At 37.8% G+C, this 22,635-nt stretch overlaps 3 protein-coding genes across 5 annotated transcripts in view; 2 read left to right on the top strand and 1 right to left on the bottom strand.

Moving 5' to 3' along the window:
- Window positions 1-2,823: 2,823 nt before the first annotated feature.
- LOC124397059 (cell wall protein RBR3-like) lies at window positions 2,824-6,925 on the bottom strand. The gene is made up of 4 exons (XM_046866513.1): window positions 6,768-6,925; window positions 5,869-6,534; window positions 4,065-4,205; window positions 2,824-3,972 (listed from the first exon to the last, which is right to left on the bottom strand). Exons 2-4 carry the CDS (start codon window positions 6,481-6,483, stop codon window positions 3,100-3,102), a joined length of 1,629 nt encoding a protein of 542 aa, XP_046722469.1. The 5' UTR covers window positions 6,484-6,534; window positions 6,768-6,925; the 3' UTR covers window positions 2,824-3,099.
- A 73-nt stretch (window positions 6,926-6,998) lies between these two features.
- On the top strand, window positions 6,999-15,396 carry LOC124397062 (RNA-binding protein with serine-rich domain 1-like). Its single transcript, XM_046866517.1, is given in 8 exon segments — window positions 6,999-7,015; window positions 9,534-9,583; window positions 9,586-9,688; window positions 9,878-10,069; window positions 10,728-10,833; window positions 10,922-11,075; window positions 14,537-14,678; window positions 14,881-15,396. Coding segments are annotated over 8 exon segments (855 nt in total). The 5' UTR covers window positions 6,999-7,013; the 3' UTR covers window positions 14,987-15,396.
- Window positions 15,397-15,488: 92 nt separating this feature from the next.
- The window catches only part of LOC124397061 (arf-GAP with dual PH domain-containing protein 1), a 38,428-nt gene continuing 31,281 nt past the window's right edge, over window positions 15,489-22,635 (top strand). For 2 of the 3 annotated variants that reach the window (XM_046866514.1, XM_046866515.1), the window contains exon 1: window positions 15,489-16,628. In XM_046866514.1, the coding sequence (XP_046722470.1) occupies window positions 16,529-16,628 (100 nt within the window). In that variant the 5' untranslated portion in view covers window positions 15,489-16,528. The other variant, XM_046866516.1, reaches the window with a different exon arrangement.

Genomic DNA, 22,635 nt, shown 5'->3' with positions numbered 1-22,635 from the left:
TAGAAACCGTTTTGGAAAACATCTGTATTAATCAGGCCACTGTACTATAATTAAGTTTCAGGGTGTTACCTACTTTTTATAGCCTAGGCCATTTTTTTGGAGAGCAACAATTCGAATTCTCAAATCCTCAGAGAGTTTGTTGCCTTGAGGTGCTATGTTGGACATCCAGTGATGAATATAAAAAAATTATACTCAAAACACCTAATTTTAACTGCTTTAATACAAGATAAACAAATTTAAAATGGTCCTGCCAAGCAGACAAAAACATGAGCATGATGAACAGGATATGTGGCTTTGCATAGTTAAGCAGCATACAGCTGTAATCACTTACAGTGATCTCACTTTTGTTGCCATCTATTTTGCCAATAATGGCTGTATGTTGATATATTTTAAAAGGATAGTAAATCTATACAAGCTGCAAATTTACTACTATAAAAATTAAACTTGGATATATTTTAGAGTATTGTCTCTTGAGAAGATGTACTAAAATGGTTGCTGAAATGTGAAAGCTGTAGTGTTGTTTGTGACATCTATACAGGTCTGAACAAATATATCACATTTTAAATGTAACATTTCAAGGATGTTTGGAAAATGTTCTTGAGGTATAATCAACATTCAATGTGATTTTACTGTGATGGCCCTGCATATGACAGATTCAATCACTGCTGTATGCGAAGAGCCTGTGGTACACATAAACAATTGCTAGTAAAAAAAAAAACTAGCATGCATTGCTATGACATTTGTTTGGTTAATAGTCACCATTGTTACGTTTCATATGCTGATCCTTGATGTCTTTGCTGTAGCTCTACAGGTTTTGTGCATAAAGCATTTAAAATTCTTTACCAAGAGATAACTAAGGATAAAGAGACAAGGTTCTCAAAAGCCCTTCAAGAGCTATTGAGAGAGACTTGTAAAGCACAAAAAAAAAAAAAAAAAAAAAAAAAAAATATATATATATATATATATATATATATATATATATATATATGCAAAAGTACACACTCTACATTTAGTTGACTATTAGGAAGGATTTTTAACACTTCATGCACAAAACCTTTAGAGCTACCGCTTAGACACGCAAAGACATCAACGATCAGCACATGATGACTAAACAAAAAAAGTCATACCACAATGAATGCTGGGTGCTAGTGTAGTACACAACTCCCAGCATGCATTGCAATATAAACAATTATGCAGCTGAAGTTCTTACTATTTTCCTTATTTGCTTTTATTTTGGTGTTTGGTTTGTTGTGACTTTTTAGTAGACTGTTTTGTGATGTTCATGGTTGAGATTTGTTTTCCCATTTATTTCGTTTTTTTTTTTTACCAATGTTGAGTTTCATATGCTGATTGTTAATGTCTGTCATCAAATTCTTACTTAGTTCAAAACTTTTATTTGTGTATGGTGTATTAGGACCATTTTGTATTAAGTGATTACTGTAGTATCAGCAATCCAATTGCATTAGTAATATGTCATACTTTTAATAAGTGACTAAATAATGAGTAGGTTTCATAAACTAGACTAGTTCATAACCATGTTATCAGCTTCATCAGACCTAAGATTTGTTTGGCTTTTTAAAAAAATGTGCTTGATAAACAGAACTAACAACCAGAGCTGGAAAAAAAATCTAGTTTTTAAAACATCACAGTTCAAGAGCCCAACTACAGCAAACAATGATCTCCATTATGGTAACTGGTAAAATTAAAATACACCTAAAACATCAATAAGAGCTCTTGTACACACATGACAGAAATAAAGTCACACCGGTTAGTAAGAAATGAAGCTGGTAATGCTGTCTTTGCAATTTGTTTAATGTTTCATTATCCTGTGCGGAGATCTTGAGAGATGTAGTGTTTTTATTTTCACTTGATTACATTTTTGGCTGTAAGTTGAGTTTGTCTTTCCTTTAGATATTCTGCTTGGTGGGCATACAGGTAGGCATCACTAAAGTTCAATCCTTATTTAAGTAGTTACTTCATTATTTAAATAACTATATCACTGCTTTAATGTTACTTCAACAGTCTGTAGTGTGGACACAAGTGCTCTTTAAAAATTTAGGATTTTGCTGTCTGATTAAATGGGTTAAATGTGTAAAATGAAATAAACACACTTGTGAAATGTATTTTAAGAGTAATATACTGTAAATACAATTTACAACAAACAACAACAAAAAAACAGTATAACTGTGTACTGTATAAACAATCACACACTTTTGTTGAGAAAGCAGTGTCCAATCAAAGTGTTTAGATTCATCACTGAGAAAAATGCGGGAGTTGTTTATTGCATGTCCTCACTGTCTGAATTCTAAATCTGCAAAATGAAATTATACCAGGATTTTTTTTTTTTTTTTTTGCAGCAAAAGCACTTACATTAGACTCAAGTCATGAATTGTACTGTCTTTTTATTTCTTTACTTATCTTTTTTTTTTTATATATATATATATTGCACTTTAATTTGTAAAGGTGTTCCTTCACTTCAAAAAAACTAGTTTGAGATTTATATCCCCTTGTCCTTTTTTAACTACTCTAGAACCCCCCAAACACCCACCCACACCCACACCCACCACACACACTCGCTGTGCTTCAATGTTTCTTTTAAATTGTTCTGTAAAAAAGATGTGAAAATTATCACTAAGTTAACACTTGTGTTTGTAATTGAAATTTTTTTTTTTTTTTTACAATTTTTGTACATTGTACTGTTATGATGTAGCACCTGAACTTATATTTTATCTGTTTATCTGTAAATTAAAAAGCTATTTTAACTTCACCATAAATTAATGTTTTTGACTTTACTATATAGACATGTATACAAGAAAACAGAAATGATTTTCCTTCATAAAACAACTTGTATTTGCTCATTAAAGTAAAAACACATTGAAATTAAAAATACAATGAAATTACTTTTGGGGATTAAAATGTCTTTGTGAATGTACTGTCTGGTGTATGGTCCATTAAAAACATGTGACCTAAAAGGCTTCACTAACTGTCCACTATTGCTGAAGCTACAGTATTATAAAAAAAAAAAATCACTGTAAAATTTGTCTAAATTCAGCAAGGAGGATAAAAAACAGAGCAGTATATGTAAACTTCTGCAGTCTTTTAAACATTTTCAATTTTGACAATAGTCAGCTGGGTGTCATGCACAGAAATAGGTTCAGTAGAAGTCTGGCTTGAAGATCTGCAGGCTTGAAAGGATCTTTCTGTGCTCTGTGAGGTCATTTCCTCGGGCTTGCTGTCCAGCCCTGCATAATTGTCTGTGTGAGGCTGTGAGTAGCTGACGATCTCGGGTGTGAATGTTTGTGTGTGTGACTGTGTAAATGAGGGTGAGTGTGTCTGGCTGAATGAAAGGGAGTCAGAAGTTGGAAAGCCATTTATAGCAGCTGAGCTGAGACTGTCAAGAGAAAATGGCTCAATGTTATCAAGAGTGGATCCATCGATTTCGTTGTATCTGGACTGTACTTGGTTGCACAAACTGTTGCCTTGGCTGGGGGTGAAGGTGCCCTGGCTGTAGGAGGCTGAGGACAATGGACAAGATGGCATTGTAGAAGTTGTACTGTGCTGAAAGGCACAGGGTCCCTGTTTAGATGATATTTTCTGCAAGGTGCTAAGGATCTGCTTTTGGACCTGGGTTTGCTGGCTCTGCTCCCTTTCCAGGCGGCCCTGCTGCTCTACCATCATCCTGAGAGCCACACCAAGACTGCGCACTTCAGAAGCCAGAGACTTCACCTGTTCCTGCAGTGCATTTATTGCCCCAGTGTCCACATTGCTCTGCTGGCTTGGAGGAGACTGCTGCTGACTGCTCGGAGCCTGGGACCTTACGGTTGAACTCACATTCTGTGGCCCAGTACTTGACTGGCTTGGCAGGGGAATCCGAATGCCAATACGGGGCGACTGTTCTGTTGAGCGACTGGGTATATTTGCCCGTTGCTGTAATCCTTGTCGAAAAAGGTTGGTCCCTGGGTATAGTCCCCTCTGGGAATTATAAATTAGTTTTACAAGTTTGAAATGCATTCATGCCAATATAAAATAATTCTAATAAGTTGATACAAAAAGTGTTTATTTACCACAGGTCGAGTAGATGTGGGGTTGAACGAGGTTGTTTGAGGTAACATGACCTTCCTTCCATCTGAACATGGGAAACATGACTGATCTTTTCTCACTAATGAAACAGTCTGTTGGGCAGATTGAGGGCCACTGTCCCGTACCTATAAAGAAATTCCTAGGTTTGTCATTAGTTACATTATTTAATACCTACACTACTCCTGCTGTGGAGATGTTTAGGAGAGATGGCAGTGAACTAAATTGTTTAATAAGATTCTGAAAGGTGAGAGGATGCCCAAGGAACGGAGAAGGAGTGTGGTGGTGCCGGACATGTATGAGGACAGTGTGACAGCAATGAATTGTGCAGTAAGAACAACAGACTGGTCCAAAGTGATCAAGGATCAGCTCTGAGCCTTTTCCTGTTTGCAGTGGTGATGAACAGGATGATAGATTAAGTCAGACAGGAGTCTCCATGGACTATGATGTTTGCATGATTTTTAATGTTTTCAGATTTGTGATTTGTGGTGAGAGTAGGGAGCAGGTTGAGAAAAGCCTGGAGAGGTAGAGGTACGTGCTGGAAAGAAGGGGAATGAAATTCAGTAGGAGTAAGAGAGAGAAGAAGAGGTGGAGAAGGTGGTGGAGTTCAGGTACCTGGGGTCAAAAGTGCAAAGTAATAGAGAGTTAGAGAAGTGAAGAAAAGAGTGCAGGCAGGGTGGAGTGGGTGTAGAAGAGTGGCAGGAGTGATTTGTGATAGAAGGGTATCTGCGAGAGTGAAAGGGAAAGTTTATAGGACTGTGGTGAGACATGCGATGTTGTATAATTTAAAGACAGTGACATTGAGTAAAAGACAGGAAGTGGAGCTGGAGGTAGCAGAGCTGAAGGTGTAAGAAATAAGAATAAGAAATAAGTTACATACGCGGAGGGTATGTAGGACGTTTTGGAGATAAGGTGAGGGAGGCACGATTGAGACTGTTTGGACATGTGCAGATGAGGGACATGGGGTATATCGGTAGGAGAATGCTGAGGATGGAGCCACCAGACAGGAGGAAAAAAGAAAGGCCAAAGAGGAGGTTTATTGATGTGGTGAGGGAAGACATGCAGGTAGTTGGTTTGACAGAGGCAGATGTGAAGGACAGGGTGGTATGGAGACAGGTGATCCACTGTGGCGACCCCTAATGGGAGCAGCCGAAAGAAGAAGACGACTACTCCTGCTGTGATTTGTCATTTAATCCCAGTAACAGAGCAAAAACATTTTTTACGGCCAAATATGTCTCTTCTTTCCAACACCAAACACACCCAAACTCTCTCTGAACTGGAAGTTATCATAAGTACAGACTCATTAAAACTGGACAGATAAAGCATAGTAAAAACTGGGTGGTTCAATTTTAATCTTAAACTGTCGAGTTTTGGGCCTATATGCCCATGATAGCCTCAAATTGCTGTTCTTAGCTGGCAGTAAATTAAATGCCTTACTGAAAAGAGAAAATATGAACAAATTGGTTTGAGTTGCCAGGAAGGCAATTGTAGTGAGCATAAACACATCTCAGCATGCACAAAACATTGAACCTTGCAGTGGATGGGCTATAACACGAAGGACCAGTTCTTGGCCAAAGTTGAAGTCACATTTTCTCCCATTCTGATTTATGATGTGAACATTACTGAAGCTATGTTGACCTGTATCTGCATGATTGTATGTACTTTGCTGATGCCATGTGGAACTGAATGATCATATATCCTATTAAAGTAGACAGAAATTGTAGAATAATTTATGACCATGTTCCATCATTATTCAATAAACCCATTTGGAAAACATACTGGACTACATACCCTTGCCCTGTGGAACAAAGCCTTGTCCAGGAGCCTTTTTCGAGCCACAAGGACTGGGTTTGCTGGCGAGGGGGTGCACCTTCTCCTTGAAAATGTTCCAGCCATTGCTCCTGAGCCAGCTCCTGAACGTACTGACTGAGCGGCATCTCGCTGGGTATTCTGTGCCAGTGAAGTGACACTTACGATTCTGACATCCTCGTCCTTCCTCTCCCTCTGCTGTGGTTCCTGGCTAGTCGGGCCTGCCCCAGAGGTGTGTCCTCTGGGCTCTTGTGGAACACCACTCTGCCCCGAGGAGTCTGATGGGGATGAGATGCCAGTAACATGGGCAGTCTCGCGGAGCAGATTCCTTAGTTGCTGCTCGCTCCAGCCACCATGTCTCACATCGCCTAGACCCATATCCCTTGATCCCGAGGCTACTATAGGTCCACCATTCCTAAACACTGGAACATCACTTTGCCTGCCTCTTCCATTAAACTCCTTCAGGAACAGGTAGATTGCCTGAGCAGATACTTTGATGTTCTCCAGCTCCAGCACAGCTTTGATCTTGCGGAAGCTCAGGCCCGCTTCACGCAGTTCCACCACCTTGCGCTTGGCTGCGTCATCCAGCCTACCCATGGCCCCAAAAGTGTTTTCAGAGTACACAAAACTTCCGTTCCAGAGTCCCAGCTAAGACACAACAGTACATAATACACATGGGCAATTATAATCAAGACATCTCTACACACAAAAACCCACTATAAATAAATAAACATTAGAAGGTCTGCTCTTGGATGTGTTTTTCTCAGCATATTCGAAGCGATTCATGACAATTTAAAATAAACACCAATGTATCAATCATTAAAACACCCCTAGTCCGTTGGCTAAACCGGAGCCCGGTCGTTAGTACTAGCTTCTTTTACCTGCTCATCTAAATAGATGTCTCGGATGCAGATAGTTATGTGCGCATGAAATAGATTGTGATCTCATTTCTGCTTTTATCGAACAACAAAGAAATTGCATGTGCTCAGATAAAGATCTCCAGCCAAGAGAACCGTAAACATTGGTCCATCAAAAAAAGGTCGCATGTTATATGACGTCATCGCATTGATTACGCCAACAAAAGGCGACACTGGGTTTCGCGCTAGGACGTGTTGTGCCTGTCGAAGATGTGAGTTACAGATTCTGTTTTTAAATATCGAACTATGTAATTGCTTTATAATAAATTAAATTGCATATTTATTGCATGTTTGTAACACCCTATAAACAGAAGTGAGCTAGGCGATATGATGCCATTGTTTTTCCGTTTTGTATAATTTAGCTCGCTAGCTAGCTGACTACCTCGCCGTATAGCCAAGTTAGTTAATGGTCCGATAAACTGGAACTAATGACTTGTTATTCTGTCTAAATGTTATTCTGGATAAACAATGTGTACGTGAAAGTGTTATAATATTGAAATTCAGGTAAGTAAAGCGTATATTGCTTTGTTAATGTCCGTCGTGAATGAATGAATGAAAAACAGTCTTCCATGCAGCGCCGTTAGCAAGAATTGACTAGCATATATGTTTTATTTGTTTAATAACACTAGCATAGTTAGAGACGTTGGCCTTAGATGCCTGGTCTAGACCGAGTCTAATCATCGTTATAAATAATAATCTAGCTAGTTTTTGTTTGATGGTTGAACGAACTGCTTCTGAAGCTTTTGTAGAAGCGAGACAGGATTAGTTGAGCATGGCTGGAGACACTGGCTAACACGACCTACCGCTAAAGCTGAATAACACGAACATGGAGAACATTGCTTGGGTTTAGCGATGCCAATCATCGTGTTTAAATAATCAGAAAATGCATTTAGCAGAAAGCAGAATAGAAAGTTGGCACTATATGGTAATGAGAATTGGTCTGCATTGAAAATAATTAATGATAATTTTTAGGATATGACCAGCCTTTATCAGATTTATAGGCCAAAACGTTTGAAACCGGGAATTTGTCACCCAAATCCAGCAAATCCCAAAGATCTCAATTAATACTTTTAGAATAATTGGGAAAGATGAGACCAGTCTGATACCAAGTGTTTGCATATGGCCCAGACGTCCAAAATATGTACAGTATAGAAACCTAAACTTGGGGCCGGGCCACATTTGTAATTTAATATAACATATGTTATTTTTCAGCTGCAAAACAATATATATAGTTGAAAAAAGTAAAACGTTAACAATGTTAATTTGACATCCTAGGTGTGTGTGTGTATATATGTGTATATATATGTGTATATATATATATATATATATATATATATATATATATATATATATATATATATATTTAATTAATTATTAGGGCTGCAACGATTCCTCAAGTAAATCGATTACAAAAACTCATCGAAGCAAATTAGTTTGACTATTCTTCGTTTACTCCAATTAACTAAAGACGGAGCATTGTGTTCCCGCGGACCATTATTACTGATGCACCACCAGCTAAACTCTGGAGTGCTCTGGACAGGTAACACAGAAGACGGTGCAGAATGAAAAAAGGGAGGAACGGGAAGCAAAAAGTGGCCAAAGAACACGACAAAAGTTTTCCAAAGTTTGGGATTATTTCAAACTAATACATGAAGAAAACACTGTGCAGTGCTGTTACTGTTTTTAAATTAATTTGAAATAGAATTTTATATTTTTTATTTATATACAATGCATTTAAAAAGTCCTCTGCAGTGGCTGAGTAGAGTAGGGATTGGAGCACATTTTTAAAGATGGTGATAAATACATGGATTAATTTCATGGAAATGTTCAAGCAACTTTTCCAGAGACAATAAAACCACATCACTATACTGTGCTAGATTTAATAAATAAATACATGAGGGAGAGTAAATTGAGTTTCATTAAATTAATAGTTTCCCATAACCTACTCTGTGGCCATTTCAGAGGGACTTTTAAAAATGTAATTTTTTTTTTTTGAAAAAGAGAAACAAATTACCAGTTAATATTTCTTCTTCTTATTATTTATTATTGCTCTTTAGTAAAGAAAAAGTATTTCTTATCCGATTAATCGATGGTGTAATCTATAAAAGCAGACCTAATAAAAAGTGTGTGTGTGAGAGTGTGCGCGTGCGTGCAGTATAGAATAGATAGATAGATAGATAGATAGATAGATAGATAGATAGATAGATGTGTGTACACACACATCTCTTTCCCCATAATGTTCTTGCAGGGTTTCCACAGGGTCTTAAAAAGTCTAAAATTAAAAAATAAACCTCTAATGCTTATTGAAATGCTCCCGCAACCCTTTAGAATGTTTTGTTTTTTGTTAGTTTCTGTGGTGCTGTAGTTCTTTCTTTCACTATTCCAAATGTAATTTACTTTATTTCTGCTGCAACTACAAATGACACCAACATGCAAAAGCGCAGCAGCTTTCTGTTATTGTACTGGCCTGGTTAAGGCCAGTTGCTAACAACATTTTTGTGTGTTTGATGTCGGGAAATAGATCTTAAATTTCATTCTTAATGGTCTTTAAAAGGTCTTAAAGTTTTAAATTTGGCTTGGTGAAACCTGCAGAAACCTGGGTCTTGTAACCCATTAGTTATTCTTCCACAACCTGGTCCTAGTTTGCAACTCATATATATTACACAAATATTATAAAACATCCGTTTCACATTTTTTTTTTTACTATTCCTAAAAAATATTTTCCCACAGGGCTCCATCACCTACAAAACGAAGGGAGCGGTCAGAAGATAAAACTAGAGAACGGGCAAAGATAAAGCTGTGGTAAAGGAAGGTGCTGAGAAAGAGAGAGGCCGAGACAAAAACCGCAAGCGACGCAGTAATTCCACTGGGAGCAGCAGCAGCAGGTCAGATATTTGCAGTCTGTGTCTGATAATCACTCCTTTTGAGAGATGTATATACATGCATACATATGTATGTATGTATTTTTATTTATTTATTTTTTGCTTTTTATTTAATACTTAATAGGAGAATTTACCTCTGCTATGAGTAAAGTCTTTCTTTTTTCCACATTGAATTATTTGTTCTCAATTTAGGTCCAGGTCCAGTTCCAGCTCCAGCAGCAGTTCTGGTTCCAGTTCAGGTTCCTCCAGTGGCTCCAGCTCCTCATCAGGCACTAGTCGCTCTGGCTCTTCAAGCTCATCACGGTCCTCCAGCTCCTCTGGCTCCTCAGCTTCACCTAGCCCAAGCCGACGTCGTCACGACAATCGGAGGCGGTCTCGTTCAAAGTAGGCTGTTCAATTTTTTGTTTTGACATGTCTTAGTTATTACAATAATAAAAATAACAATTCTTGTTATTTTTTATTATTATTAATGTTGTTGCTGTTATTGATTCAAGAAAATAACTACTTTTTATACCTATGATATGCTTTAAGTAGCGATGGGTTAGTTCCAATAATGTTTAATATTCATTTATTTTATTATATTAATGTGCAATTTATAATTGCTTTTGTATAATATCTTATTGCTGTACTCTTGATCTTACTTTTGACTGTGTTAAATATGTAAAAAAACACCTGCATGCTTAGGTGTTCTTATTGCATATAGAAATGTAGTTTTTGATACAATACAAAAAAAAAAATTGGGCAGTCAGTCAACAGAAAAGATTTGTATTGATCATGTTTTACCAAAAGAGCTGAGTTTATAAATACATGACTACTTATGAACAACGTTTTTGTACATGGTAACAAGCCAATGTCATAGTGCATTTTTGCACCCGTATTATTTATTCATTTATTTTTGCAGCAAAGTGTGATTCAACCCAGCTAACGATTTAAAAAAAAATCATATTTTTTTTCACTGTTTGCCATGGTGGCTTTGTTTTGGCTTCTCTTTAGTTTTTTGTTAAAAAAATAAATGTTTGCTAATCTAATTTTTCCTTTTAAGGTCTAAGTCTCAGAAGAGAGTTGATGAAAAAGAAAGGAAAAGAAGAAGCCCTAGCCCTAAGCCCACCAAGCTTCATGTTGGAAGACTGACTAGGAATGTGACCAAGGTAAGGCAAATTTACCAGACATATCGTCGAACTGCATATAACATTTTAAAACAAAAATCTGCAAGCATGTCAATTCTTGTGTTCTTAGGATCACATTCAGGAGATCTTCTCTACATATGGGAAGATCAAAATGATTGACATGCCAACAGACCGATGTCATCCCAACTTGTCCAGAGGCTATGCGTATGTCGAGTATGAAACTTCAGAGGATGCCCAGAAGGCCCTGAAACACATGGATGGAGGTTTATTTCTTCTTTTATTTTTTGTTTTCTGGGCTAATTATTTACTAGTTTACTATTGCAATATTGAATATTAATATAGCCAATATTTCATATATTGATTATAGGGGTATTCTGAGCAGGGGAGTATCACAAATGTCACAGCTATCAATGCTTTGAAGTATGTGTGCATAGAATATAAACCCAGATTGATCCTTTTTAGGCTTTTTTAAATGGGCTACAAGCATACCAGTTATTACATTAAAAAACATTACATTACATTTTCCATTTGAATGGAAAATGACACACACAGTATTTTCTTTAAAGCCGAAAGGAGTAGTATTAGGAGTATTAAGTAGCCAAAAGTATTAGAAAGGAAGGTTTCTTTTTTTTTTCTTTTGGTGTAAGTATTTAGGATATTACGGTAAGATTAACTGCATCTATAGAACGTAACTCACATCAGAAAGCTCCATATAATGCAACTTAATATCTGAATAATTCATGCAGGTTTGCAGAAATGTGTGGTTATGGCATCAGTGTCAAATTTGGCTTATTAACTACCGTAATTTCCGGACTATATGCACCCATGTATAAGCCGCACCCACTGAATTTTTTAAAAATATTTATTTTTAACATAGATAAGCCGCTGTCTATAACTTAACACAGGCTTTAACGAAAGACTGCCTGTAACATGGCTTGTAATAGGGCTGGGCGATAAATTGATTTTATCGATTAACTCGAATGTGTAGTTTACATAGATATGTTTTAATAAAAATCGGTTTTCTCTTTAATGTCCACCGACGCTCCCCTCTGGGCTCCCATAGTTTCGAACGAACTCCCCCGCGCTCGTTTGCCGTAGAGATACACAAACAACATGGCAGCGAGCAAGCAAAGGTAGCAGTACCACCAATTTACTGCAGCACCTCAAACAGAGGCATGCTGTCGAGTGGGAGAGATGTAGTTCCCTACGAAGTGAACAAGACAGCGGCAGCACAAGACTGCATTTAAGCAGCCGCATGTTGAAAATACACGGTTAAGCAGCCGCACTTTGTTTAGTGTTGCGCGTCTAATCGTACACTTCTGGTGTGGGTGGTGGGAGCGGTCAAAATACCTGTAAAGATGCTTCAGAACGGCGTTTACGTTAAGAAACAGAACAATCAGAGCATTTGAATCACCATATTCAAACATTTTTTGAGGTTTGCTCAATCTTTCAAATAATTCTTATTTAGAATCTCCCTGACTATTATATTCTTATTTCAAATTTCAACTCATTTTACTGTGGAGTTTTTAAGTAAAGGCAAAATCACTCCACACATCACTGCATTTTTAACCATGTTCCACATTTAAACACTCATAAAACATTTTTCTTTATAGGTTTGCTCAATCTTTCAAATACTTCTAATTTACAGTGTCCCTGTCTATTACTTGAAATTTATCGTTAAATTTCAAGTCATTTTTCTGTGGAGTTTTGGAGAAAAGTAAAGGCAAAATCACTCAAAACCTCAGATGCATTTTCAATCATGTTCCACATTTAAACACTCATAAAACATTTTTTCTTTGTAGGTTTGCTCATTTTGTCACGTTCTATTTTCACAATTTACAATAGCTTGTTGTTTCTGATTGCACTTTAACCCATTTAATAAAGTTAAAACTTTTTTTTAACATTTTCTTTGTCATATGCAGGTTGATTTTAAGCAGGGGAAAAAAAATCGCAAATCTGATTTTTTGTGAAAAAATCTGGGATTTTTTTTTTTTAGGCCATATCGCCCAGCCCTAGCTTGTAACAAAACAGGAGCCTACCAGTACCAAGTCATTGGTCCTCCTCCTGCGAACTTAAACCACTGAAGTCATCTCCTTCAGTGTCGGTGTTGGACAGCCTCAGAATCGCTCTCGTCATTTTCATCTGAAGGCAAATTCCCCGCTGAGCTCGTGCTGCCCTCTTCAACACACAGTAGTCCAGCCTTTCGAAACCTGTTGATTATAGTGGATTTTTTGACGGTGCTCCACGCTGTCAGGGCTGTGAAGTTGCTCTTCGCATTCGGCCCGTTTTAGTGAAGGATTCCCCCCCTCATGCCGTCCATAACGAGCAATGCCTTGTTCGTGTGAAAAAATCCTCCCGGTCGCTTGCCGTAACACTGCGTCAGCCATTCGTTCATTAGGCTTTCCGTTATCCATCCTTTCTTGTTTACTTTGACAACAATTTCTCTCGGGAGTTTTTCTTTTCGCATTGTAATCAGTTTAAAGATGGCCATAGGATAAAGTTTTTCCTCCCGAAGCGGTACAGCTCAATATGCAGGTAAAGTGCGTTTTTTTCCGTGGCCAGTTGTTTTTAGCGCAATGAATGATTGGCCTTTTCTGTTCACAGTCTGAGTAAGCGGCAGATCAAATGTCAGCGGAATCTCATCCATATTAATTATGTCGTGCGGGCCGATGGAATGGTCCGCTATCTTTGCATGAGTGAATTTGCGGAAGTTTGAAACTTTTTCCTCGTGGTCGGGAGGGAGCTGCTGACACAGAGTCGTCTGTAACCTTATGGACAGGTCTTTACGTCTCATAAATCTAAAACACCACGATGCTTCACCTCTAAAATCCTCAAGCTTCATTGCGGTGGCGATAGTTTTCGCTTTCAGTCGGATCTGCACAGTTGAAACACCTTGGCCGTCTGCTCTCTGTGTGTTGACCTAGTCTTCAAGCTCATTTTCTAGTTCGGGATATCTGCTTTTCTTACCTTTGGAAAGCATTTATTGTCTTTTTGCACTGATTCAGTTCCTCATGCTGCTGTTTCCAACGTCTTATCATCGACTCATTAAGTCCAAGCTCCCATGCAGCAGCTCTATTTCCTTTTCCAACAGCCAGATTTATCGCCATCAACTTGAAAGCTGCATCATATACATTTCTCCAAGTCTTTCCCATGATGAATACGTGTAGATGACAAAATGGCTACCTTACTCAGAATGATTCACAGGGGGCATGCTTGATTTGATAAAAAGAATTTCATTGGTTCACCTTAAACCCGTTCGGCAATTTCATTGGTCTAATGTTATGTCGCTCAGTTTTTTGGCTTAAAGTTTGTGAAACCTGAAAAAAAAACAGGAAAAATCCATATATTAGCCGCTTCGTTGTTCGAGCCGCAGGGTTCAAAGTTTGGGGAAAAAAGTAGCGGCTTACAGTCCGAAAAATATGGTAAATGTTCTCGACAGATACCAGATTATTCAGTATTCTCTTATTATAGAGTGGTTTAATGGATTTATATTATGACTTTATTATTACTCCAGCAGTCTAAATTAGTGCATGACTAAAAGGAATAGCTGAAAAATAACAAGATTTCACCCATCGTCCCACTACTCCAGAATGCTTCGGCCATTTTGTAGAATCCCTGCTTACGTGTAGTTGTGGTCTTTTAGTGACCAAAGTGGGACAAAGTTTTGCTACAATGGAGTAGTTAATAAACTGGAAAGATTCTCCTCTTTTATTAATTTTTTTAGGTCAAATAGATGGTCAAGAAATCACAGCAACAGCTGTCTTGGCACAGAGGATGCGACCTGCCCCTCGCAGGCTGTCTCCTCCACGTAGGATGCCTCCTCCTCCTCCCATGTGGCGCCGTACTCCACCTCGTATGAGAAGAAGGTCAGCATTTATTAACATCCACATTTATGATATTTATTATAGAATTGTTTTTTTTTTTTTTTTTTTTTTTTGTTTAAATATATATTGGATATATATATATCCAAGCTGCCATGTGCTATATCACTATTATATAATGTATAGTATTGCATACTTTTTCTAAAACATTTGCATACTTTTTCTAAAACATTTGTATTAAATCTAGGTCTCGGTCCCCACGTCGCCGCTCCCCTGTTAGAAGACGGTCTCGCTCAAGATCTCCAGGTCGCAGACGCCATCGCTCACGCTCAAGCTCTAATTCTTCAAGATAGAAAACTTCTCCCCAAGATCTGTGAAAGCTTGTAGTTTAGTGTCTTACCTTAGTTTGTTTAAAGCAACAATTAAGACACTTCAGTCTGAATGGGCAGAATCTACAAAATTTGATCTGAGTAAATCCAGATATTAAAGTAATGCAGATATTTTTTTTTTTTTTGCTTCAGAATTTGGCCTGTATGCAAATTTCCTGCCATTACATTGTGTTCAGTTGAGTGAATTTGTTAATCAATTTTACCCTTTATTCATTGTGTGTTGTGCATATGGAAAATGTTGCGTTCTTACTTGCCGTATGCAGCTAGTGCCAGCATACAAGTTATTTCTCTTTTCTTTTTTTAAGTAGTTTTAAGGTTACTGGAAGCTGATTACATGTCTGTATTGATTAAAATTCCAGTGTGTATTGATTAAATTTTCAGTCCCCACGTGACTTATTATAAATAACAAAAAATAACTTTTCGATTAATTGGTAACAGCAGCTCACCGATGCTCGAAACAGAAACCAACAGGCTGCACTATAAAATGAACTTTTTATATGTAGATGTAAATAAGTTTAGTTGCTATGTTAATGAAGTACTAAATATTTAAAATATCCCACCGGCAGCTGCTGCTTAGTTATGGAAACCCATTTTATGAAGTTTCAGACACAGTTTTCACTGATGTTGCAACCAGAAGCCGTTTGGAGCAGTATAGAGAGTGATGCAACACAGAACAGGCCATCTTAGGCACTCTGTGGCCGTGCTCTGAGTTCGTGTGGTCTACCGCATTTTGGTTGTGCTGCTAACGCTCTCAGGCGCTTTCAATTTCACAGTAATAGCACATGCAGATATTTTACAAATGCCTTGTGGCAAAGGTGGTATCCTATTTTACTGCCACGTTCAGGGTCACACAGCTCTTTGGCATGATTAGTACTCCTGTGTTTCTGGACCGCATAGCGATGTGCTTGCTTTAGTGCACCGGTTTGCAATGGGTGTTGATGGTAAACAGTAAATGATCAGTAAACAGGATGGGCGTGCAGAAATATGGCCATAAAGTGCATACTGTAAGCATCCTACAATAGGGTGTCATAAGTGGCAGCTCCATGAAATGCATAAATGTATTATTCTTGAATATGCCTGAGAAATGGGAAGAGCGTGCCACTCGACTGATATCGCCTGATATGTCATTAAAGTAGTAGTGTATGCGTTACCTTCCTCAATCTTAGGCCATTTAAAATGACTGAAGGCATGCTGTCCGAGCACGACCGCATGAGGTCTCTCTCAGCGAAGAGTGGGAAACACACGAGAGAAACTCAGCAGCGACCAAGCCGAATTCATTCCGCACGACAGCTCCTGTCAGCACCGCAAACGTTTTGGTGTCCTCTTTTGCCGTTAATTTCACGGCTCAAATAGTACCGACAACGCCATCACGGCATCTGAAAATGTGCCATCAATCGGGACTTCTTGCCTGACGCGCTATATATCGAGCGAGACCGTCGCGCGTGACATCACAGAGCCGAATCCCGACGGAAAAGCTCGCTGCTTAGTCCGAACGAACCGAGACAGATGTTCAGCATGGATTCGGAGGAAAACGAGAACCGACGCTTACTTCGGGAGTTACTAAAAACACCGGGGAATGCGTGCTGCGCCGACTGCAGTGCTCCAGGTAAGATTTTCTCCAAGCAAGCAGCTCGGAAACAGCACCGGTCTCTTCTGGAAGGTAGTGTTTGCCGAATTCGAAACCCGAACTCCGGCACCGAAGACCATTCAGAACCGGCGCCAGGATTTAATGTATAGACTGCAGTTTGGGTCAAGCTTCCAAAGCAGTCTTTGGTGCATCTTTTCAGAGATGCAGTGTAGGTCAAGATGATCGTCATCAGTCCCCAACAATGTCAGGCTTTCTTCTGAGTTGCCGAGTGAAAGAGCAGACCGCGCCTAGAGCCAAACCCGACCCCGACAGCCTGCGACTGTAAGCTGCCTTCCACCTCTCTGGAAAGTTCACATTTAGGCTTTATCAGTCAGAATTTTTGCTGTTTTTTATACAAATATTTATGCAAAAAGAATCTATCAAGAATGTTTTCTCTGCATTCTGGTATTGCCTCCACGGTGTGGGCGTGGCTGGCGTGAGTATTCTCATCACCAAGTGCACAAATGTCATTATGTATTGAACTCAGTGTCTCTGAACCCTGCTCAGCTATAATGTATTCCTATTTTATCCACTGGTATGAAATCCAAACGCAGTTTACATCGATATTTTCCACCACACCTACTGACTCAGAGTCCCTCTTTGCCAGGATTGTAGCGATAACCATTAAAGTGAATTCACTAATCTGGCACCAGAAACATAACTTCATTGAGATATATTGCGGCTGTAAACCTTCCTACAGAATTACAATGCTATTAGACTGTACCTAGAAAAGCTGTTCTATAGATGTAGACGGATGGATGTTTTGGAAAGCCTTTGAGATATATCGAGGATGGAGTGCTTTGGCATCAAGACTGCCCAGCTTCAGGTAAATCACTGGTTCTCATGTTTGCCAATGACGTAAGTTTAGACTGGGGAAGAAGTAGATAAAGCATTTCAAAGGTCACTTGCCACCTTATCACATACTAGAAGACTTGTAATTTTAAGAACAATTTAATATCCACATATCTTTGGATGTGTAACTTTTGTTTATGCTTTTATAGTTTAGTTAATTTATACAAAGTCAAACGACATTATGCATTGTATATACTTCTTAAGTGGAAGTATGCACAGTAAATGTGTTTGGATATTTGTTTTCCCTCACCCTCACCTTTTGGTGAATATGTTACATTCATCAAATTAATTAGATTAGATTAGATTCTACTTTATTGTCATTGTGCAAGGTACACGTACAGAGCCAATGAAATGCAGTTGGATCTATCCAGAAGTGCATAAAAGGGCCTGTTTGTATTAAATAGCAATATGTTAACTGAGTGTATGGGTCCATATGAACAGGGGTATGAGTGATTAAAGTACAGAAGGTGCAGTATGTGATAAGATATAGTATATAGAAATTTAGAGTAAAACTGCAAGTTTGTGCAGTAGATCAGGCATGTCAAGTAGATAGCATGCTCAATGACATGATATATACATAATTTTATGGCATTTGGCAGACACCCTTATTCAAAGCGACTTACAAGTATCTAATTTATACTCATTTATAACTGAGCAGTTGAGGTTTAAGGGTCTTGCTCAAGAGCCCAGCAGTGGCTTGGTGGTGCTGGCATTTGAACTCACAGCCTTCTGAGCAGAAGTCCAACATAACCACTGAGCTACTATTTCAGTGGTACATGTGTTCATATATGAATGTTTGTATAATAAAGTATATGCAGAATACATTTTGGTGGAATATACAGTAGTGCAATGATAACATAAGTAATAAGTGAAAACAATCTGTAGTGAATAAAGCAGTGTAATACAGACAAAACGTGACAATGCAGTCATGTATATGTTGACATTATATGCTGTTGACATAAAAGGTCGATCGATATCAGAAATCAGGGCAGCCGATGGCCGATATATAATGCAGATTTTTTGGTCGGTTATCTTTTTTATAAAAGTCTAATAGTTAATTAATAAGACATGATACAAAAATGCTTACATTAAACATTTATCGAATAAAACAAGCTTTTCCAATCAGTGCACTTGTTATCAGGTTTAGGCCCCCATATCTATCTGTAGCCTAAACTAAACCTGGTTGAAGGCTCACTAGCAATACAGTTCCAAATACTAACTGTCATTCTCTCTCCAGATGTTATTTTAATTATGATGCTTTTCTACAAAAGCAGCTTCATATTTAAGCTATGAAATTTATAAGGTTGAATCAAGAACACATGATAAGAACTTAAAGCCCTGTACACACCAAACTGGCGGTCGGGCATCAGGGATGTTTTTTAGGAGGGGTGGGGGTGAGGGTGAGTGTCGATTGGTGTTAGTTTTTTTTTCCGCATCGTTGGTTCTGGTCTGACAGCTTCAGCTATTTTTTCGGCTGAGTCTGCATGTCGAATCAGTGGCGGAGATCGTTTGCAAGAAAGACAACTCCGATTGGCTAATTAGCTTAGAAAATGAGCACATGAGAAAAGAAACATAACACACTTGTTATTCTTGCTCTTGTTTTTGCAACTTAGCAGACATGTTTGGAAAAAGCTACATAAATCTGTTAGGAATGATCACAGAAGGTGTAAACTAGGGATGGGCGGATCTATCCTAAAGTATCGATATTTTCTATATTGGCATTGTATTAAAAGGAACTATTCTCAAATAGAAGTATAGATCCTATCTGTTTTTTTTAAACAAGTGAGTTTATAGTATTTCAATAATATTGATATGCCATATAGTAAATAAATATTTATAAAACTTAAATAGGAATGTCAATGGGAACTATACCTTCTTCCGCTGTACCACCGCTCATCATGAGAGCGTTGACAAAGTACAGCTGATGAGAGCTGAGGAGCTAACACAGACACAACCCTGAACCTCTGGCTTGATTTAGAGATCTTAAGCAGAATCGTTTGAGAGAGAGCTATAATTTATACCATGCAGATTGTTTCAGATATGAAGATATTACAATATTTAATGAGAAGCAGAATATTACACTGCATATAAGTTTAAATATTTAAACTGGACTTTTTAACAGTAAGATTATTAAAACATTTTATACATATTTAATAGAAGTATCGGTATCAATATCGACGATACTTGTCTTGAAAGTACTTGGTATTGTATTGAAAAGAAAATTATTGGTACCGCCCATCCCTAGCTTAAACACTGCTTGCTTTATATTGTCACAGTTCTAGCTCTTCTGGTTTCCCTGTTTGGATGGTGAATACAAACTACTGCCACCTGCTGGTATAGGAGAGAGCTGCACAGAATGCACACATGGTTTGGTGTATCAGATGCTCCTGCCTAATAATTGGCCTAATTTGCAGCGCAATCTGATGCAGATTCTTCTTCTTCTTCTTTCGGGTTCTCCCATTAAGTTTCACCACAGCGGATCTTTTGTCTCCATTCCCCCCTGTCCTCTACATTTGCCTGTTTTAAACCAACTACCTGCATGTCTTCCCTTACCACATCCATAAACCTCCTCTTTGGCCTTCCTCTTTTCCTCCTTCCTGGCAGTGCCATCCTAAGCATTCTCCTCCCGATATAACCCATGTCCCTTCTCTGCACATGTCCAAACCATCTTAATCTTGCCTCCCTCACCTTGTCTCCAAAACGTCCTACAAGTGCTGTCCCTCTAATAATTTCTAATCCTGTACATCCTCATCACTCCCAATGAAATCCTTAACATCTTCAGCTGTGCTACTCCCAGCTCCACCTTCTGTCTTTTACTTAATGCCACTGTCTCTAAACCATACAACATCACAGGTCTCACCACAGTCCTATAAACTTTCCCTTTCACTCTTGCAGAACTCTAGTTGACATTATTAGAAACATACAAAATGCACAAAGGGAGAATAAACCTCAAAAAGAGAAGAATGAGCAGACTGATTTGAGATGGCAAAGTCTATAGTAACTCTTTACAACTGTGTGAAACAGAAAAATAGCACAGAAAGCACAACATATCAAACAAAAAGACCACTTCAGGCTTCCAAGATGTCCAAGAACAAAATAACTGAGGGTATTACATTCACAGGATCAACTGGACAGTTTTAGAAAAAATCACCTTGGTTTTTTTATGGTTGTCACCATAAAATATAGAACATTTAGTAATAATAAGAAGGTATGCATTAGTATAATGCAAAATATAAGGCATGCTGAATAACTAAATTTTGCAAATGTGTAAAGACATCTATATAATGAACATAATATTGTTTAATGATAGACAACTTTACAGAATTCTTTTCCATGCTAGCCATTGATTTTTATAGAGAAACACTCCTCAGCATAGCATGGTTCACCAAGATTGTGCTAAACATCAAGCTGTAATGTCGTATCTATGTTTCTGGGTGAATATCCTTCAGTGATTACAATGTGCAGTAAATGTCCAAAGTTCTGCATTTGCATCTTGTAACAGTGGAGAGTTGCATGATTTAACAATGCAAAAGTGACCTAGTTGTTGAGGCCCCTGTGCTAATACCAGTGGATCATGCAACTGACACACAAACAGCAAAGTAAATATGCTGTTCCCCATACCCCACATATGCTGTTTTGAACAAGAACAGAGATGCTTGTCTGCAGACTTTAATCTACATTCTATGAGACATTTAAGACATCCAACCTAATAGCCAATAATATTTATTTATCTATCAGTGGTTCCCAATACAATCAATCACTCATCTCAATGTTGCTGAAGACCAGAAAAGGTGCTGATCCCCTGAGGCTTTGGTTTAGCAATAACTTTCTCCTTTGTCCTTAAGTGTACTCCCTGAAGGTTCTCCCCTTATGGTATGAAACAGCAGGTGCAAACACCTTGGCTTGCATTGTTAATAACCTTTTAGATATTCTGCAGAGTCAAACAGAGGCAGCTCTTTCTGGGTCTGTACTAAAAGTGTATGTTGCAGCATATAGGACAAATTTATGGTTTACATTTGGGAGTACATAAACAAGTCAAAGCTTTTTTTTTTGTTTGTAGTTGTGGAACTTTCCAACAGAACAATGATTTCACAATGGTATTTAAAATCTTACTAAGCAGTTTATCACTTTCCACATGAACTAATTGAAGACACAGACATAAAGCATTTTTATGGCCATCACTGTGTCTGGATGTATAGACGAATTATATAAACAAATTGCTTGCATTATTGATTAGCGTGCATTGTCTGTATTGGTCACAAAGATGCCATGTTGTGGCTGAGCCCAGCACACGTGAAAAATATCTTTGTCTGTAAGTAGCAAATATATATTTTTTATTTCATTTGCATTTGTTCATTTATTTACCTTTGTTTTGATTTTTAGACTTACTGTATAACAGCAATATTAATACTACTATAACTACTACTATTACTATTACTACTATTAAATCTTTAATATTTCTTTATGCATTTAAATTCACAAATGCTAATACAGAACTCAAATCCAGTCTAAATTAAATAATAAGTAACAATAAGTGAACTACAGTACAATATATACAATTATTTATCAGATAATCTGTCACAGCATTAGCTCAGATTTAAGGTAATTCCAGATTTAGAATGAAGGACTATTTATTACCTAAGTATTTTTTTACTTAATATTCAGGACTATTTATTTATTCATCAGATAATCTATCCCAATGGTTGAGACCAACGTGAATAAAAAGCTGTCATATTTCTTTCATTGTCTATTCTGTCATATTTATATTATTTTTATTTACTTAATAGGAGATCATCAGCAGGCAAACCTTTATATCTGATTGGCATAAAAATATAAGGGATAAACATTTAAGGAACATACTTATAGACTTGAAACTTATACATTCCAAAATCATAACCTCTTCGTGAAAGTTGCTTTGGGACATGTATTCGTACCGAAATTTTTCGGTACAGGACTTTCGGTTCATTGCAGTCTTTTTTATGTGCGGAACATAGTTAAAATCTGAGTTTCCTCAGGAACATATTAAGTGGTGGACCGGAAGTTTGTTTAGTCTTTGCCCCACACACACACACACACACACACACACACACACACACACATACACAAATGGGGTCTAACAAATGCAAACTATTTA

Source organism: Silurus meridionalis, chromosome 14 (assembly GCF_014805685.1).
Source record: "Silurus meridionalis isolate SWU-2019-XX chromosome 14, ASM1480568v1, whole genome shotgun sequence".
NCBI classification, from domain to species: domain Eukaryota; kingdom Metazoa; phylum Chordata; class Actinopteri; order Siluriformes; family Siluridae; genus Silurus; species Silurus meridionalis.
This window is presented reverse-complemented; position numbering and strand designations above follow the sequence as displayed.

What these genes read in the sequence shown, in the direction of transcription:
- LOC124397059 (XM_046866513.1), bottom strand. Translation starts at nt 6,483, where the DNA reads ATGGGTAGGCTGGATGACGCAGCCAAGCGCAAGGTGGTGGAACTGCGT. An exon ending in CTTTGTTCCACAGGGCAAGG is followed by an intron (nt 4,206 to 5,868) that starts GTATGTAGTCCA and finishes ATTTCTTTATAG; the next exon opens with GTACGGGACAGTGGCCCTCA. An exon ending in CCACATCTACTCGACCTGTG is followed by an intron (nt 3,973 to 4,064) that starts GTAAATAAACAC and finishes TATAATTCCCAG; the next exon opens with AGGGGACTATACCCAGGGAC.